Source organism: Pelecanus crispus, chromosome 2, assembly GCF_030463565.1.
Source record: "Pelecanus crispus isolate bPelCri1 chromosome 2, bPelCri1.pri, whole genome shotgun sequence".
Taxonomy (NCBI): Eukaryota; Metazoa; Chordata; class Aves; order Pelecaniformes; family Pelecanidae; genus Pelecanus; species Pelecanus crispus.
In genome coordinates, this window is record NC_134644.1 from 128,024,638 (window position 1) to 128,045,798 (window position 21,161).

Genomic DNA, 21,161 nt, shown 5'->3' on the forward strand with positions numbered 1-21,161 from the left:
AATAGTGGAATTCAAGATAACAGCAAAGAGCATTCCATTTTAGGGAAAGGGAAAAGATACCAAACCACCTTAACAAAGAGGGGGGAAAAGAGCAGCATGCTAGGGAATTCGGAGAGAGTAACTGCGTCATTAAAAAGAAGCTGAGAGAGATTAAAGCTGCATATTTGGTTAGTTATTATGGCTCTCTGCAGTCTTCCAAAGGGAAAACTTTGGCCATGCAGAATTAAATCTGAGACTAAATATTTAATGAAGTGGCTTGGACAGCAGACACAAAAATCTACATATACATCAGTTCATTATAGCTTTGACTGTCAACATCATATTCCTCGTCTTCCAAGTATTAGGAACTATAGGCCAAATAACATCTACATTAAGAACCACAGAAGCTGAATTTCCAATGAGCTTTCTGGGGTGTCATACACTAAAAGCTCTAATATGTAATTCCTATTTATGAAACAATAGCTACTTCATTAAATTCCCTATAATTACATAAAGAATAGTTTTGAAAAAAGAAATTGCTGCTTCTGCTAATGATTATAGAGAGCTCTTAGGGAATCTGACCGGTAGTCAGTTTCAAGGGATGATTGACCCAATGATTTTTATGGTACAAATACAAAGCAATTCTGGACAAAATAATTTTGGCACAAATTCACCACTTGAACAGAAATGGCAAGGCATTTGCAATGCAGGGGGAGATGTCTGCACGAGGGGATACATCCAGGTTAATCAAGATGGCTCTACATGCATGGGTCTGATACCAAAAGGGGCCAGCATCTTTGCGCAACACTGCAGTGTACATCTAGAACACATTTATATCTAGCCTGGGTTTCTTGAGTATGGCACACAAATGTATGGCTACACTCTGCAATGCAGGGCCTTATAAGAAGCAGCTCCAAAAGAGAGGGTACATTTACACAGCACAGCGCAGTTCGTGTAAATATGCCACCCTGAGTCCCCCAAAAAAATAAGCTCTGTTGCACCATGTTGTGGAGAGACTAGTTTGGAATGAGTTAGCTTTGGAAGAGAAAGCGAGAAAGCCATGCTAACGTGGATCTCACTCCCAGATCTGCATCAGTTCAGGTCTGTGCCTTCACACCACTGCAGAGCAAGATGCAATGTACCTAAAAATACAGTCATGGTATGACATAAAAAGTAAAAATGGAATATGAAACTGAAAATGAGGTATAGGTGTTATGGGAGAAAAACAGCAACAGGAAAGAAAAAAAATGATACTTCATCTCCATAAGAAGCTCAGGCCTGTCACCACATTTATATCATCTCTCCTGACACATGCCATGAGCACTGAAATACCTAGCAGGTTAAAACACAATGCTACATTATTTTCCTTTTTCTATGCTTTGCCCTTCATTTTCCCCATCCTTGAAAGCACCCTCGGCTAGTGCAAGTGTCAGGGAGCTTCTCAGAATGTCATTGTCGGGGGACAAAGATTTTTATGAAACCCAACAGCAATGACTGCTGCTATGTGATGATTTCCATCGTTTCTCTAAAACAATTCGAACTTTCAAAAGAGGTAAGAGCAACAGTCATAGGACCTCTAATGTATCATTAAAAATTGTTTGTTTGGGGTTTTTTTAGCCTTATGGCTGTTGTTTGTTGTTGGTTTGGGTTTTTTTTCCATCTCAGAGAACTCTTTTGGAGAGAGAGCAATAATGTATCCACTATCCTCTTCATTTTGATAGTGCTGAGCACTAATGAACTAGCAGATAAAACTATATGAAGATGTCAGATGTGTAAAGTATTTCATTGTACTTTACCTAAAGCATAAGCGCAAAAGGTGGTAAAAGCACTGAACAGCCACACCCAGGTGGGAACAAGTCCAGGACTGGTACCTGAAATAAATTGGGTAGTGAGTCAGTGTAACAGTGGTTAACATCAAAGAAGTCCACCGAGATATGCATATACATATGAACAAGCTGCCACTGATCAGCCCACTACATTAATTAGATTGAAGGATTTGTTTTTGACCTTGTGTCATCACTGAGCTCTATCAAAGAAGCAATGAGCAGGCTTGAATGTGTTTGTACCATAAAGGAGAGAAGAGAAGGGAGAGTTTTTTGGTCTCAAAATGACTCTAGTATTGTACAAAATAATGATAGCAACCAGGCAAAAATTTTCACAGGTCATGGGAAGATTACCCATCAACAAATTAGTTAATGTTTATGTAATACCTAAATACAAAAAAATGTAGTTTTCAAGCATGATCATTCTTATTAGCACCACCGTGGGTTTTGCATAGCACTTTTACCATACAGATCTGAACAGGATATTTTTGTCCTTGGGCTAGGACAGATATTAGCACCCTTTTTTTCCTTGAAAAAAGGAAATGAATCTTGAAAAGAAAGCTGGCTTGGGCAGAACGCAGGGTTCTGTTACTGCTCTGCTGATGGCAATAACCCAAGGTTATTGTTGCTCTTTTAAAGAAATCAATCCTTTTTCCAAAGAGCGTTCTATTTAACTTAAACATAATCCAATAAGGACTCTACCAGCACTAGCAACAACTGTATACGCAAAGCCCTCTCAGGTTTCTGGCATTTGGCACTGAACACCAGGAACACTTGCACAGAGGTGTGTCCTTGCTGAACAGGGAGATGCCAGTACCTAAAGCAGTGCCCTCACCACCTTTCTCTCAGTGCTTCATCTTGCCACTCTGAAAGGAAAGATGACAATTCCTGACTCCTAGCTGCAATTTTTCAAACTGTAGAATGAAAACCAGCTGTCCAGGAAATTAAGTCTTTTATTTCTGATCCTAGGTATGGGATTGATATATGATACTCAAAAGGCTCATGAGGTTGTATGAACGTTTTCAATCAATTGAGAAATGATGGGCACTGTTCTCGTGTGAAATCAAGAATAGGCTTGCACATAGAAATCTCGACTCCAACACACTTAATCACCATTTCAAATGTCTTCAAGTTCAATGTGTATCTACTGGGAATGTGTCAAGATAAAATTATCACATTAAAAGATTTGTGCTGGATGCTCTTAGTAAATATCAGCTGCACTGATAAAAAAACCAAGTCTTTAAAGTGACGCCAGATAACTACATAACATGCTGGTCCTCAAAACTTAATGCTCATACAGGATTATTTTTGAACCAAAACTGCTAACAGGTATCCCTGCCTCTAGAACTGTTGTGATAAATGTACAAACAGCCCATGCCTAAGGGTACCTCCTGAACATAACCACAGGCATAAGAAATTAAAAGCATAAGAAAAACCCAAACATAATTGTTTCAGGAAATAAAAGTGTTAAGTCTTCACCAAATTGCCTAGTTTAAAGAAAACCAAAGATTTTTACATATTGATGACCTGGGAGATGCTTACTACTTCCTGTAGCCTGGTCTGAGAAGCCCAGAACTGAACAGGCCCTACGCTCAGGAGCAATCAGCTCCAAAAAACTTCTGACTTGGTTTGCCATGAGGAGCAAATATGGACTTGGACTTTGAAAGTCCTAGTTTCAAGAGACATTTGTTTAGAAACTATTTTTCTTTGTCTAGAAGCAGTCTTGAATGGGGGGTGGAGTAATGAAAGGGAAATTAACTCATTCAGGCATGGATTTAGGTATTAGGAAATGTGAAACCAATGAAAATTCTATGAAGAACATTAGGGTGGGTTTTGGCCGTGTATTTAAATTGCGACATACACTTTAAATAAAATGGGATATTATCACAGACTTCAAGCAGCACATGCTGAAACCCTTATTTAGGGATGAAATTAAATAAGTTTTTTTCAACAAAATGATCTAAATTTATAATGCCATGTGTGAAGTCAGATCCTCCTATATGCACATGAAGCCTCATTAAGGGAATGAGTGGACGATTCAAGTATCTGATACCTCCCTGTATCATTCAGAAGTATGACATAAGCAGCTCACTAATTCTGAAAAATTACAGCATGAGGATATTTACCTGAGGCAGTGTAGTCCCAGTCATAAAAAGATATTAGAAAATAATTAACTAAAATCATGACAAATCCAGAGAATGTTAACAAGTTGGGAGCAATCCACAAAGGCACTAGCTGTTAAAAAAGAAAGAAAAAAAAGTTAGAAAAATTGTATTTTCAATTGTAAGTCCTATTTTAATTAAATATTTTTTATCAGGAAAGGAGAAGGCTGTATATGACATCAGCAATGTTCAGATTTGTGTATATTTTCCCATTTTCAAATTAAAATAGTTTTTATTTTCAAATTTATTTTCAAATCTAATTCTTTTGCCTGATCTTTGTGACTGCAGTAAAAATGTCATTTAAAAATGTCGTAGTTCCTACGTTATACACAATCCTTATTTTCCCAGCCACCAAGGAAACCTTCCCGCAATTGTGCATATCACAACTGAAAGAAGACTGCAGCACCCCAGTGTGGTAATTCAGCATCCACGTGGCAGGTTTTTTTAAGCATCCTATTCCCACACTATAACAAGGAAATTTCCTCTTCTAAAATATGTTAATAATTTCCAACTCAAAGCATCAACAAAATCAGACACTGAGTGCATTACCCTTTTAGATCCACAAGAACTCCCTGTTACAAGCAGCTCCCTACTTCTCTAGACAGTAAGTTTCCGCAGGGTCTCCGTCTTTAGCCATAAATTATGAACACTCCATTAATTCATTTGACTTTGTAGAGTGCTGAAAAGGACTCTCTGTCTTCACCTAAGCCTCTAATTCTTTGTCCCATTAACCATTCTCAGTTATTCATCCCCTGTGGCTTTGAGGTATTCCTTACACTGCAACAAGGATCCTTTCTGGTAACACTCTTTCCAAGTAACACAGTTTCTCCAAAATATTTTCTGAAATAGCATACACAGCTTTCTATGTGATTTTTAGACAGAATATGTTTTATAGAAATACTAAGTATCAACCACTACCGTCACTCAAACACAGTATTAATATATTCAAAATATAAAAATATTGGAGTCTTATAATCAAATACTTTGGAGTGCCTAAGGACTGAAAACGTATATAAAGTACTTCAACATCACAAAATATTACAAAACAATATTAAAGAAAAAGAAGTCAAATAATTTCAGATACTAATAATAGTTTTTAAATCAAATGTTTTGTTAATTTCTTTGAAGTAGGTAGATGGACAGATAGATTAATGCATAATAATTTATACACATCTTTACATTTCCTTTACCCTATTACTACATGAAAAATTTGCATATAGTATTTGAATGCTTGGACTGATTAATTATCCGGATTAGATCCTCTTTTCCTACTATAGAATGTTTAATAATATTCAGGAGAAACTGTGCAACTGATAATGTACAGTGTAAACTTCAAAAATCAGGTTAAAACTCACAAATATTTTTCAGTTATATTTCTTAGGTGTTTTCTTTAATAACATTGGGAAAAATATTAAATCTGATAGTTGCTTTCCTTATGACCAGGATTTTATCACTAAGTTTAAAATACTGTATGTCAGCTCTTACAGTCTTTAAAATACATCATGGAATGCATACAACTACAATAAAAAAATTTAACTTATCTATCATTCTAAGTCTTCAAAAGTCCAATTCTAAATCCCTAAGAACAAGTGACAGCAAATGTTCCCTGAAGCTCCTTTAGGAGAACAGCTGAGGAGCAACCCCTCGCTGCATGGTCCCCTCTTCTTACATTGACTGCACGCTCAGCATGCAGGGACAGTGGCACGTCACCTAATTTTGCTACCTGGAAATGCAGAAACCTTGGAAGATGGAGGCTTGGTATGAATCGCCTGCTGTCAAGTTTGTCTGATGTCTACGACCTTCTGTGAAATAAGAAGGGCAGATGCTGAAGGAATTCTAGACTGGTCTCTTTTAATCTAAACCATAGATCAAAAGAGTGCATTAAGAAAACCTGTGGCTGAACTGTTTATATGGATATACAGGTGCCATCCAACATGTTGTTTTAAAATTACTGATTTCTCCTGTATGATTCGTAATAATTGTTGACTATTAAATAAAGTGGGGTGCCATAAATGTCTGCTTTCTAATTAGGTTCATCAGTCTAAATAGTCCCAATGTCATTATTAAGTTATTACAGGAAACAATTTGTGCTTACACAGTGCAAACATGAAGATGTTATTTTAACCACTTTTTTGTTAACACCATCTATTTTAAGGAGGAAACCATTAAAGCATGTTGCTTTAATGCTTGCAATCCCTTTGGCTAGGAGACACACCATGAAAAACAGTTACAGGAGATCTATCCTCAGGAAAAAAGCCTCTCCTGCAGTTAAACCCCTGAACATACTCTTTTGATCCTTATGGAACCTAACCTGTCTAGGTATTTGGAAAGTATTCCAGCTGCAAAATCCCTTTTGTTTTATTTGATGCCCCTTATTCTTTTGGTTGACATTACACTACGATCACCCTATTTCACAACTCAAAAACTACGGGGTGTTAAAGATTAACTTCTTAGAGCCTGAATTTACTAGTATCCTATAGAAGGATACGTTGCAAGCTTTATTATCGAATTAACAAACAGTAGAAGTCTAATACATCAATGTGCTACATGATTAATACAACTGGAGGTGCCACTGGGGAGAGTCACATCTGCTCTCTGGCAAAACCATTGTATGCTTGAACCTTTCAAGAAACTTCTAGTTCCACAAAATACTAACTGATTTCCATTTTAATGGGTCTACAGCCATTCACGCTAAAAACCTTAATACAAACAGCAAATGTTTTAATATATCAACTATTTGGATAATAAACGGTAAAATACACGTATTTATACAAAGCTCTGTTCAAACTTGCAATATTCCTTAATTAAGTCACCTGAGACCACTAAAGTTCTAGTCATGTCCAATTCTAGTGATAAAATCAAAGTTCATAAAGGCAACAGAGGGGGGGTTAATTGACTTCAGTGAAGCTGGCATACACCTGTGTATCCCAGTGGGATTTCCTCCTTTTCCTCTCATTGTCCTGCACAAATTCAATTTCACGTTAATACAAATAGAGGAGGAATATTCAGTTCCTGTAGTAGCTAACTAATACTATCCATTATCTGTCAGAGAGCTCATGAATGTGCTTTATTATAAAATACAAATCTTAAAGGCAAAAGGACAGAGCATTGAATTATTTACAGAAGAAATACCTGTAGTTGCATAATCAGAATAATTTTAAATAACATGTAGAGAAAGTTAATTGTTACTCTACTTTCATATAGGTGTTACTATAGTTTCACACAACGTGGAAAAGCTGCCACAGAGTATCTCAGAGTACTTCAAGCCCATTACAGAATCCAGGCATGAAACACTACCCTTCACGTTCTTCTTTGGCACCAGATTCAACATGTTTCCGAAGCACATACATCCAAAAACCACACTCAGACTGACACAGGCACGATACAGTATATAAGAAAGATGTCCTTGGACAGGAAAGAGAGAAAGGTAATGCTCAGGATTTCCAGGTGAATTTCTAACTTAAATGCACGAATTCTTTGCTTTCCTAGCATTCCCACAACAGGTAAATGAGCTGGGTTGTGACAACATGTTTTCAGTTCTTATGTACGCCAACATCCCAGCTCATGAATTCACACATCTTCTCTAACATCAGACTCTTCTTAATTTCTTATAACATAGGAAATACATCTTACAACAAATGGTAATGCCTCATAACATAGGAAACACATCTTACAATGAATTCTGTTACAGAATACAGAGAAACTTGTGTTGCAATTAGGACTAAATTGACACATGAAAGGCCAGACCCAAATCCCAAGACTCAGTTCTCATAGATTTTTTTTTTTTTTTTCTTGGCTCTATGAATTTTAGGTTGGTTCTTTTAACTCCTCTAGAATCTGGTAAAAATAGTCCCTGTGGAATGTTTATTTTCACCAGATTAGAAACTAAAAGATAGTTGATTCATATCTGCAAATGGATGTATTAGGATGTCTGAACTGAGAGAACTTACTTCTCCCAGTCATCAAGAAGCACATTTGTACTGCCGAATTTTGAATTAACACATTAGATGCAATGTTTCTTCTTCTTCTTCTTAAAAAATTATCCCAGCTTTACTATATCTCCCTATTGCAATGTACTGTTCTATTTAAATAGAAATAAGATGATACACTGTAAAATGTAAATTCACTATTATATTCTAGATCACAGAATATTATAGTCTAGAGCATGTTCTTAGCCCAGTTATTAGCCCTTACAACAGGTGCAAGCTACAAAAAAATCAGTGATGATAAATTCATTCAAAGCTTCTCCTTCTAAAAATAAGATTTGATCACATTTATTATGATACCACTGTTTTACTTACACTTCAAGAGAAAAAAAGTATTTTTTGGTGAACAGATGAGCAGACTTTTCTTGGACAGAGTTTGGGGCAACAGTCACTGCCACACCTGGTTTCCGTATCTAGCCAGGACCAAAACCATTCTAGCAACTTCCATTCCTACTAATATTTTACAAAGAGTTAAATTTTGGCCAATAAGTTTGGTGCTCCCTCAGTTCTCATTTTTATCTCTAGCAGCAACCAAGAGGACCCTAGTGTAATCTCCATTACATACTGCTTTCCCCTCTGCAGCTGTGCATTCCTAGCTCCTCTGCAGGTCTCTGATTTTACCTGGCAGTATCTTCTAATGTTAGAATGACTACTTCTACAAAAGCTGAGAGCAATATAATTCCCCTTTAAATTCTTGTGATACATCACTGAGAATTATCCTGTAATGCTCTTGCACCAGAAGGCAAAGCAGAACATTTATTGCTGTATATTCAGGGTTCAAACCAAAGCAAATGCCAAAGTACAGACAGCGCCCGCTCCTGTCTTTGTTTCTGTACTCGGATCTCCCAGCTTTTGAAATAGGTTTTCAGTCCTGTGCTCTGGTTTGGGTTCTCCTCCAGCAAGAAGTGAACAAAATCATGCTCACCTAAGATTTAAGGAGGTTTAAAAAAATCTAGAGAGGTCACATTTTTCATAGGTTCTATCACCCTATGCTACACGGGGACAGTCAAGAATGTTGTTTTTCTTCTGGGAAAACCCCGCAACCATTAGAAGAACTTATCTCCAAAGGAAGTTTTTCGCCGAGAATATTCTCCCTTCAATTTGATAGCAGATGAATACCCAGGAACTCCTAAACGAAAGAGCAAGTGCACAGTAAAGCCTCTGCTCATCTCCCATGCTGGACTCCAAAGTCCTGGGAGGCTTTTCTGCCTCATTGTTTTCATCAATATTATGATGGGAATGAAAACAGTCTCTGCACTGAATTATTTAATTCAGTTTCACATCTTTGAATTGCTTTTCTCTCATACCATCTTCAGGTTGTTTTTTAATTCCTAAGTTAGGTAATATAAAAACACTTTCATGAAATTACACTGAGGTTATGAACAAGGGGTTATGATTTTCCTCCTATATCAAGCGCAAGCAATACCTGAATTATAGAATCCAAAGATGGCAGATCCAACAGCACTCTGGCCACATACATCCTTTTTTGTAAAAAGGTTTGTTTTCAAGTCTGCTCCAATCTAAAGATTTCCTCTAACGAGGCAGGCGCAGAAGTCATTGCTTCCTTGGAGATCAATAAAGTTCATATTTATTTGAGATACAGCCTTTTTTTTGCCAACAACAGCAAAACTAATTGCGAGCAGTTTTCTTTTTAAAAACTGCAGATCATAATGCATTCAAGAGATGCCATCTTCCAATCATTATGGTGATCATGGTAACCGCTCTCATTTTCAGCTTCTTAGAGAAATGCCTAGCTCCCTTGAGCAAGTACCCTTGGGAGAAAATGAGACAGCCCTTGCATAAAATCATGTGCACAGCACAGAGATAAAGCCATGCTGTTGTTATGTGGCATATGCTGCACACAAATAATTTGTACTAAGTAAACACTTTAATGTCTGCAAAACTGTTTAATGAAAAATGTAATAATGAAAGATGTAAAAAAGAAACCAATGCCTTTTGTATAGCGATCAGAAAAAAAAACCAACTTGTTTTTCTAAAGATAAACACCTCAAAATCCAAACATATTCATCTTAAATATAGCTATACATCCTGTAACATTTGTTTTCTTTTATACAGATGTCTTAATTTCAGCTTTATTAATCAATACGTATTTTTAAATGAAAATACATGCTGTATTTAAAACAAATTATTACATTATCATGTGATATTTCTATTGAATAAAATTCTTACCTTAATAATTTCATTCCAGATGGGCTGCATGATATACACAGATAAAGGATTTGTATCCACAGCACTGTACTGTGAGGAAAAAACCAAACATGTTAAACAAAGCACTGAACAATGCATATTTTTCCATCACTGTAAATCCTTCAGCATCTAAGAACAATCACTCTGAGTGTGACTGGTGTAAATTTATTTTATTTTGGTGACCATTCATACGGTTTTAATTTAATTTAAAAGCACTGGCCTGGTTTACAATTACCTTGTTAGCAACTCTACATACTAACACAAAGGTTTAGGCTGGTGAAATAGCAAACAGTTCTGTAGTCAGATTTTACTTTTAAATTCTTATTAATTTTACAAGTTATCCTCTAAGACTCTGCATTTCTACCATATTTTGGATATGATATCTTTATTTGCACTACCTATTACTACTACTATTACTATGCATAGTCTGAGCAGCAGTTCACTGCTAGTATGTAGAATACATAGTGCATATGGAATATGGTCATAAGTGGAATATTATCTCACAGAGATACACAGCTTTTGACATAGTAAAACAGTTGCATTTGCACTATGCCAATTAATGTAAGGTGATGTTGTTATAAAAATAAGCTCTAAAATAGCACAGTTCATTACCACAATAAAATTTACCTATTGGACAGACTTGTAAAAATATGATACGTGTTTTATAAATTCCAATAAGTGCATATCTCTACCTTTTACAAATAAAGTATTTCAGAAATCCAAGCCCACCCCAAACTCCTGTTGTCTACTTTCTCCTCAGAGGACAGAATCAAGTTTTACCCTGCCTTGAGACTGTGGAACACAGACTCAGAACAATCTGCAGAAGAATGATCTTAACTGAAAATACCACTCACAACTACGTTCTTGAGCTCTGGCGGGCCCACTGTGGAAGAAGTTACTCATCATTGGGGTGGTACACGTAATTCTTTCAGAAATTCTTGGACTTTGAAAGTGCATATATGGCTTATGTTGTTAGCACGATGCATATGACTCACATAAAGATTCAGATACATCTGTATACAGCATTGTCCAAACATCATGTGCGGACAACGGGAATAAAAGAGAGATGTGTTGGACCACAATTTGCCGAAGCTGTTCGCATGGAGAAGAGCTGATGACCGAGAGGCTTTCAGTTCACCTAACTTCAGCTAACAGCTCATTGTTCTCTCTGTAGTTAATTTATCAACCTCTCTTAGCCAACTACCCTTTGGATGAGGTTGCACTCTGGAAGTACCTGTTTCAAGTCATTAATTACCAAAGGAGCCTAGACACTTAAACTGAGGCACCTTTGAAGTGACTGAAGTCTGGCAAGATTAATCTCAGTTTCAGTATCCCCATTCACCAAGCTTTTACACACACACAGTTAACCTGCACACATCTCAGCTAAGAGCTTTGGGTGGATAAGCGCAAGGGGGACAAAAAAATTAATGCAGCATGCCTCAGGTTTTGAATGCAGTCTATCACTTTTCATCTAATCTTTCTGAGGATATCAGGCTACAGAGTGCTTAAGAACTCTTCCACGCATTTCCTTTTTCTATCTGCATACAAAGGACAGGTTTTCATTATTTTCTGGACAAAACAAAGCATTTGCTTACTTATTTGGTAATTTGTGGTTAAGTTTTAATCACAGATAATAAATGTAGTATACTTCTAAAATCACTATAACAAAGCTACATGTTGTGAATACATATTGGCAAACACCCAAGAAATCACCTATCAGCTACTGGTCAGACTGGGCAGACTAACCTTCTACAGGGAATAAAATGTACAGTTTAGTGAAGTGTACATCACCGACTTTTTTTCTAAAAATATTGGAAGTGTCACTGAAGTGTATCATTTTTCTCTGCTTCTGCCACCCATATTATGTAAAACATGAGACAATTCTGTCATCAACAGCTCTTCTGCCAGAATATATATTACAATTCTTAAATACATTACCTCAGAAAAAAATGAATTTGCAGGTAAAACTAAAGTTTTCACTATTTTGTAGGTATTTGCAGCTCCAGATGCTGTATTTCATATTGTATCTTTCAAACACTGATTATTACAACTGATTGATCTTTTGATGGTCCAGCTTGCATGCGAATTAACCCAGTCTGAACTGTCCGTGGGCTTTGCTTATACTTATGCCAAAAATAACAATAATACCAAGCCATACAATTACCTATGCCAACAGAACAGTCAGCTAGTACTTAATTCACATGAGAACTATGGAAATCCTCTGCAAATGAAGAAAATTCAAAGTATCCATTAGCACTATTGAGGTTCCAGGTAATCAGGAATCTGCCCAAAGTTTCCCTGTAGCTATTGCCCATTTCCTTACCTCAACTGGTATTCAAAGACTATGTGAGGTACGAGATAATTTGCTGACTAGCAAATTCAATGAATTCAGACATACCTGGATGAGAATGCGCAAACGTCAAAACATGTGACCTTAAGCATAAAGCACGGCCACACAAAATTCAGAGTCAGGAGAGAAAGCAAGTTGCAAGAAACATTGTTGCATTAACTGCTGGGAGATAGTTATTTTAACTCAAGCTGGTCCTTATGCTAACAGACTATTCCTTTTCTGGACTTAAATTACCTTATTCCAGGTAGCACCGAACTGTACCATACAGTCATATCCATTTGGATATACAGAGTAAAACTGTTATGAATTGCTTACATTTGAATTTTTGGCAGCAAAATGACTCCACAGGTTTTAATTTCCTATCAATAGCAACAAATTTGCAACATTTCACATTTCTGCCCAGAAATCAGCAAATTTTAATTTTTCTTTAACTTCATGAATCAGCACAGGATTTATTATCTCCATTGTATATGCTGGAAGACTGAAGCACAGGTGGGCTGTGATTCACCCTAAGAGTATATAGCAAAGGATACAGCTGCAATATTGTTAGAAATGTCATATTTATATACATAATTTAAGTATAAGCAATACCAGTTTATTCAAATAAAATCTGCCCATATTAGCTCAACTTTATGCTTGAGTTCAGTTTTACAAAAGGAAATAAAGAAGTTGCTAAAAATGTACAGGATGAAAAGCTTCTTTCCCAGACAAATTACTGTTTAAACCAGCTATATATCAGACAGTAATCACAGTTTAGGTTGCAGTATATTGAATATATGGTTCTGTGATCCCTCTAATATTTCATGTGAAGTTAGATGCCTGTTATGGAAGAATACACTAGCTGTTCCCACAAGGAAAAGATGAGAACCGCCTAATGATGATGTAAAGGCTTAGGTGAAGAACATAAATATTTTGGTAACTGCCCTTTTCCTGCAAGCAAACTCAGCCAGGTCAGGCACAGGTATGGAAGAGCCCTGGCTGTAGGTATGTGCCGACGTTCTGACAACTCAATGGTTCTGCAGGCCTGGGGAACCTCCTTAAGTCAAGTGTTCACTGTATTTGTGTTACCCATGCGAAAAAAATCTCTATTAGTGAACAATACTTGGCAAAAGAGCAAATGATGGAAACGGGTGAGAAGTTACTACAAGATAACCAAGTGTTTGCCTCTTGATGCACCACAGCAGATGTAGCTATGCATGTCATTACCTCATGATGAGTATTTGATGAATTGAGTTAACTTCTGCCTAAATGTAAAAGGATAAGGTATTTCATGTTTTCTGAGGGGGGAACACCAAAATGAGAGCAGCTGAAATGTGGTAAGTTCCCCCCACACCTTATTACATGTAAATTATCTTGTTCCCTCACTCTAAAACTGGTTCGAAGTGCTATCAAACTTTTAAGGTGTTCTCAAAATTTTAAATGAGCTTGGAACCTGTAGTCATTTATATCGGTTCAAAATTAATGAAAAGGGGATGGGGGGAAAAAATAATTTTCTCCTCCTCCTAAATTAACTTTTCATGAAGATAGTAGAAGACAGCCTAAACCAGCTAAGAATCAATCCATCAAATTCAAAATAGGCAAAATTATTGTCTTCAAACAAGTGAGCTATTGAAAATAATAACCCCACAGAGTGGTTTTCCACAATATTTGCACAATGATTTATTTCCACAATGCCACCTGGACCGACCACTTCTCCAGCATGCATAAATAATGCAAGTTTGTCATCATTTGGCCCATACTTACATGCAGGGACCTATGTCTCAGATGGAAAATTTTGAGGGATTTGCTGATGGAAAAGCTTTAAAAAATTGGTGTTCCACAGCTTATCTTTGAAATAAAATAAAAAAAGATTTAAGCAGGTGATGAGGTTTTACTGTCTACCATGTATGACCCAGCTACCCCTCCCAGGGCCAGCACAGTGCGGGTGGCCCCTTCCCTGGGTGCCCATGGGCAGAGGCTCCCAGGTGCTGAGGGCAGCAGCCAGGTCCTAGCCCTGGTCCCTGGGAGCTTTCGGCTGAGCCTCTGCAAGTGGGACAGGACGGGCTGCCGGGCCCTGTCCTGCCGCCCCGGCACCCCCGCCGCCCCCAGCCATCATGGCACCCTGACAGGTACCAATACCTTCCTACTGCTTCTTTTATCACATCTCCTCTCTGACTATGCAATTTCACAATACCTGTGTTTTGCCACTGACACGAAAGGGGATAAGGAGGAATGAGGATGTATTGGGTGAGGAATAGTCTCTTTTGCATTAGACGAGTTTTTTGTGGTTTTGAAGGCTGCAAGATGATTCTCCCAATCCAGGGCATGAATCAGTCGCTATTTAAGAGAGATCAGTGGGAACTCTCCCTTCTGGGCAAGTTGAACTTTCAGCATGCAACATGAACTTTCCTTCTGTGGTCTCTTACACTTCTGGAACCACACAAAAATTAAAGAAAACTGAAATACTGACATATTTTGTAACAATTTTCCATCCACCTTTCAGATTTCTAGAACACATTAAACACGTGGGTTTTAATTCTACTTTATATACATGTTTACAGGTTTGTAGATGTTATGGGACACAGTCTTGGGTTTTAACAAAAGCTTCACAAAAGGAAAGAAGTACACTATAAAACAACGACAGAATTATACAACATTGTGGATGCCAAATGAATTCCAAATGGTCAGCAGTTCAAAAGTGCTGATGCATTCCAAAACACAGTCCTGCAATCTCTAATAATAAAATTACTTTATGTTATATCATCATTTAGTTAATTATTCATAAATAATGGCTTGGATTTAGTATCTCCTATTGCTTAAATACTTTGGACTACCCTGCCTTTTTCTGCCATCCTTTTTTTTTTTTTTTTTTTTAATTAAGTCATCAATACCTAAATCCAGGAGTTATAAGCCCCTAAGACATCTAGGGCTGAAGCATATAATGTATGAGTAGAAACTAAAGAACAGGGTTTGTAATTTAGCCTGGAAAAGAGTAGGTGGTGGTGGGCATGACACAAATGCTTGTCTCTTTGGGGGTCTGAGGTTGTGGACTCTTATTACCTGACAGTTGCACTGTCTGTACTCGGGCTGGATGTAGCTGCATTGTGAGGGAAGAGGCTGCCTGAGTTGGGCTCCTGAGTGGTTCTATCCCCCCTGACTTTGCACCCTTCGGTTCCATTAGCTTGTGCATACCTACAGCTAGGAAATAGGGTTAATTTTTCCTTCCTTCTTAAACTATTCTTAGTAAAATACTCAAAACCCAGTGTGATGGTTTGGGCAACTCAACATTTCTGGTTGGTATTACTAAGTCATCAGGAAGTTGTTATTATGTAAACTGCTGCCCTGGGGATGCTTCTTTGTAAATGTATACTTGTCATTCAGACCTCCTGATGCACTGGGCCACACACCACATCCTGTCACTTAATGGAGGTAGGTATGAATCCATGCCCATGAGGTCATGGGGCACGTGGAGTTGTGGGAGATAGGTTGCTCTTAGGGATTCATGCCTGCTAGTGGCACATCCCCTTGCCTGCAGAGCAGCGTTGTCGCCTCAAGATCACAGAATCATGGGTTAGGATCACAAGATAATTCAGGTCAGAATGGACCTCAGCAGGTCTCTAGTCCTACCTCCTTCTCAAAGACGCTCAGCCAGGAGCTCAAACCAGGTGCTTGGTACTTTATCCAGATGGGTCTTGAAAAGCTCCAAGGATGGGGACTGCACAACCTCCCTGGGCAGCCTGTGCCACTGCCTCACTGTGTTCTTGAGGAAAATTTTCTCCTTATATCCAGCATGAAGATGTCTTGTCTCAGCTTGTGCCTGTTGTCTGTTGTCTTCCCACCATGCACCGTTATAAAGAGGCTGGCTTCATCTCCTCAAGGACTTCCCCACAGGTACTGGGGGGCTGCTGCTAGGTGCCCCTGAAGATGTCTTATCTCCAGGCCAGACAAGCCCCAGACCCTCCTCACAGGCCAAGTGCTCCAGCCCCAACTACTCTGGTGGCCTCTGCTGAACTTGCTCCAGTTTGTTGACGTCTGTCTTGTATTGGGGACCCAAAACTGGACACAGGATTCTAGATGTGGCCTAATAAAGGAGGAAAATTACTTCCCCCTTACTTAATGGGCTGTGCTACTGCTAATACAACCCAGGATGCTGTTGACCTTCTTTGCTGCCATGGCACACTGAGGGCTTGTGTTCACCTTCCTGCCTGCCACAATCCCATTTGCCAGGAGTAAGGGGCTGATGGATCGCAGATCTGCAGAGTAGCTATGCTTGAAATGTGGGATCTATGAGAGACATCAGAGACACACTACAATTGAGAGAGAAGCACATTTCAGGGCAAGAAGTCATAACGTGCTGGCCCCAAGAGTTAGGTTCTTGCTCACTACGTGAGACTAGAGAGATCTGATTCTCTACTGACAGGACTGTAAGCACCCAGACCAAGGAGAGGTGGAAAGGAGATAACATTGGAAGTCAGCAACCATTCTTCAATCAGCAGTAATTATATTAAAGCTGCTGATTAACTTGTCTTCAGGAAAAGGCTCTGTTTAATGGGATGCCTCCAAACACTTAACAGTGAAACCAAAATGATGGAAAAGAACACAGAAACACAATTAAATATTGAGCAAGAGATAACAGAAGGCTGATGCACATTAGTTGCTGTAAAGGGACAAAGCTAGAGGCTGGCCTGGATCGGCAAAAGTACAAATCCTGCTAAGAAGCAAGACCTCCACACTCTCAAGGAACTGCACAAAAAGATCCTTAACCATCCCTATTCAAAGATGCTCTAGCATGGCAAGGAAGTTGATTTCTATGTATTTTTTGTGTAGATTTGTATTCTACAGTTGGTAAAGGAAAAGACAGTAAGATTCTATGCCACATCTCTTTGTGTGCATGTACAAACGTGTGTTTTTAGAGGTGCCAGCAGCCCTTTAAAGATCAAACACTGAATTCCCACACAGCTGGAGCTCCACCAGAGCGTGTACCTAAATCTCTGGGGAACCCAAAGAAACTGCTCTAGGCCCAAAAGGGCAGACAGATTAAAAGTGGGTTGCAGTTTTCATGAGAGATGTTAAACAGGGGTTCTGTACCACATGTGCTAAACAGTTGCGTGATCTCGTATCCTGATGCATAGAGGAGATATTTCACAGAAAGATGCACAAACCCAATTCCTCCCTTTACAAAACAACCCTTATAAGAACGGTTCCCTTAGATTTATAACAAATAATCCACATCCAAATCACAGACACATCTTTACAATTAGTCTTCTATTAAAACACAGATGAATAAAAAATAAATACGTATGAGTACATAAATGTGTATATATGCCAATCCCACACATAAAAATCCAATAAGCATTTCAGAACACTAACATCTCTTGATAAAGCAATAAAATGAAATTATGTGGTTGATATTTGCACTTTTATGAGACTCAACAAGGCATACAACTCTTAACATCCAGTGTATTTGTCCCAAAAGTGATCTAATGAACCTTTGTAAATTCATGGGCATAATGTGGCAGTCAAAACCATGTACAATTACACCATCATTGGGAAGAAAGTCCTGCGGCAAGTAATATCAAATGCAGCATCTCTGTGATGCGATTTCATTATGTTGTTGGCTCATTAGCATTAGCATATGATATGTAGAAGGAAAATAATGATTACAAAACTCTTGAAATGCTACATTATGTCAGCTACCATTACGACAGAATGAGGAATAAGAAATGGTGTGCACACGAAGACGGTCTTTCAGAATTATGTGATTCAGTTGGCCCACGACTCTTCTACACATGAATACTGTGACAGAAAATGTAAGGGTAATAAACGATTTATTTCACATATTATTCAACAATTTTTAATTACACCCCCAGTCTTCCAATCCATCAAAGTAATATGAAGAAGACTGCAAGATTTCATTTGTAGAACAGTGTTGACTCACTGGTTTTACAGAAGGTAGAAAAATGTTAGTTTTCACTGCCTCAAATATTCAAGGGCTTTATTAAACTGAAGTGGTTTGCAAAAACTAACTACAGCAGATAAAACTGATTACAACTGGTTTTAAATAATATTTGGAATTAAAATTTAGGAAAAACCCCATAAAAAATACCATCTGCAAAAACACTGTATCGTAAACACTGTACTCAACAGGTATCAAATTGTCCGTGCACAACCACAAACAGTATTAACTGTCTCCTAAGAAGTTCCAGATAAATACACAAATTAAAGTCTCCTGTCCTAAATTTTCAAAATCATGTAAAATCCTTGTGCTACCGGAGTCGGTAGCAAAACTCCTGTTCAATCAATGTGAACAGAACCCATTCTGTTTCTAGATCTCATAGTTACACAGGTAGCCTTGGAAATGCATAAAAACTTCACAGAAATCCAGTCTTCTCTTTTTCCACACTGGACCGATCCTGAACTTCCAGAAGGTAATTCTCTAGGTTATACTCAACACACTTTGCTCTTGTGGTGTGAGTCAGTATGAGAGAAACAATCAAGCCTTGAAATGGGAAGCCATCATATGTCTGATCTTGTTTCTCTAACCTACCAAGATGAGAGCTGGGATGTAATTTGAGAGGTCTTCTAGTCCCGCACGTTCACCTAATGCAGGATCATGTTCAGGAGACATTCAGGAAGCAGATCAAGTTACCATGAGGTAACATCGCTTCCAATTGCTTCTGATAAACGACCATGTCAGCAGATCAAAATACAACACATTATCCAAAATTTTGCTAAAAAAGGTGTGAGCAACTGTTTATCAACACTCAACACTAGATTTTAGATCCTCCCTGAGAGAAATCAAACCATTTCTTAAGACTGATAAAATGATTGCACAACCCCCCCCAGCACCTCTTCCAGTGCTTAAATACCCTTCTCGACACAATACTGACATAAGATCCAGCTTAAATTTCTCTTTGTGCAGCCAAAGCTTACATACTGTCTTTCTATAAAAGTGCTTGCATGAAGACTAACCGGCTGTCACGCTCTTACTCCCACAGTACTCGGACTGTTTCTCACAGTTCATCTTTTCTAAGCCTCTTAATATTCCTAATGTCATTCTGTGGATTATAAACTGTGTGCCAAAGCAAGCAGGACACGTTATTCAAGCTGATACCTGATCAGTACATCACCTACAGCAGTATATGTAACCGTTTGACATATCTATGACACTTCACACTTAAGAGCTTTCTTCTCTTTATTATAACAGCCACAACATCGCTGACATACTAAGCCCCAGGTATCTTTTTTCCAGTCTGTTGTCTCTTACTTTATGTTCAAATTGTTGATTTTCTTTCCTCTAAGCACTGTACCTTGTTTACTGAATTTCTTCGTATTGATTTCTGGCATTGTATCACTTTTTCAAGAACATTTTAAATCATAAGCCTATTCTTCAAAGTGCTTTAGTATCACATGAAAATTTTACAAGAGTAATCTCCCTTCTGTTAGTTAATGAAGGTATTGAACAGCAATGGAGCCAGGACAGAGATACAGCTCTGTAGGTAGGATCCTATTTGACAGAACCTCCTACTTTGACAGAGAACTTAAAATTACTCTTTAGAGTGATGTGTTTCCATTTTACACTGATTTCGTCTCACTTACCTCTACCTACTTTACTTATGAGAATGTGGGACAGCATCAGAAGTCCCACTGAAATGAAACGACATATACCTCATTTGCTGCCCCTCCTCTTCTCAGCACAGGGAGTTACCCTCTAAAAAATGGCTTAGAGGACAGAAACAGTGTGGACATACCAAGATGAAAATGTGGGACCTTAGGCCTTAATTTTTAATAGTATCTCTGATTTTTTAAACCATATTTTCCCAGGCCTATTCTTTGACTCAAGCCTCTATAATTTGCCCTTAGATCTCTTTTATTCTGAAAGAGGATAAGCTGTCAAAGTTTTCTGGCTTGGAAAATCTCGGCACACTGGTGCTGTAGAAAAGCTGATTCAAGGCAGATTTATAAGGGAAATCCTAAGATTGCAGTGCTGAGAAGAGGCAATGGCAACAAGAGCTTATCATTAACATTATTGCATTCTGGTGAGAAGAGGTCAATAAAAGTAGAGAACCAAACTCTGCTTTTATTTGTACTCATCACCTGGCTGTCTCAGAACTGCTTGTTTCCAACAGAAACCCAAACAGGCGGAAAAAGGCAGCTGTGTAATGCTATGGATGCTGCTCTAGAACTGCAAAATGCTGATAACAGAAATATAAAAGTTGGAACGACATGACCCAAGCGCCACAATTGCTGTTGGTTGTAGCATTTTGGCTGTGTCACTCCAGATCCTAGGGAACAGCACAAAATCCAAGTATCAGCTTATTCTGCTCTGCAGTTGCAGCAAATCACCTGAGCACGCAACTGTCCTGAAATCGGTGCCTGCCCATCTGCCCCACAGGCAAGAAGATGGCAGAATTATCACAACAGCAATACTCAGGGTTGCGTCTGAACTGTCTCATCGACACATCTCCACCTGTTCTCTGTGTGCTTTTGAGTGGAAAAACTGAATCTCTGAATACCGATTAACATGCAGAATGAGCAGGAATAGATTTGTGAAGTGAAATAGCTAGCCCTAAGGATCTGATGTCCATGCTATAAGGATTTCAGAAGGTTTTACAGTGAACTGGTTCCAGTATGATACCATGGACTGAATGTATTTGGTGTACTTGTGCGTTCC

The 21,161-nt window shown here is 38.3% G+C and overlaps 1 protein-coding gene across 1 annotated transcript in view; it reads right to left on the bottom strand.

The window, feature by feature from the left end:
- The window catches only part of LOC104033202 (ethanolaminephosphotransferase 1), a 52,842-nt gene that overhangs the window by 28,659 nt on the left and 3,022 nt on the right, over positions 1 to 21,161 (bottom strand). Inside the window, exons 2-4 of the mRNA XM_075705532.1 lie at positions 10,141 to 10,209; positions 3,929 to 4,037; positions 1,776 to 1,850 (exon numbers count right to left, since the gene is read on the bottom strand). Coding sequence (XP_075561647.1) covers positions 1,776 to 1,850; positions 3,929 to 4,037; positions 10,141 to 10,209 — 253 coding nt within the window. The remainder of the gene's footprint in view (positions 1 to 1,775; positions 1,851 to 3,928; positions 4,038 to 10,140; positions 10,210 to 21,161) is intronic.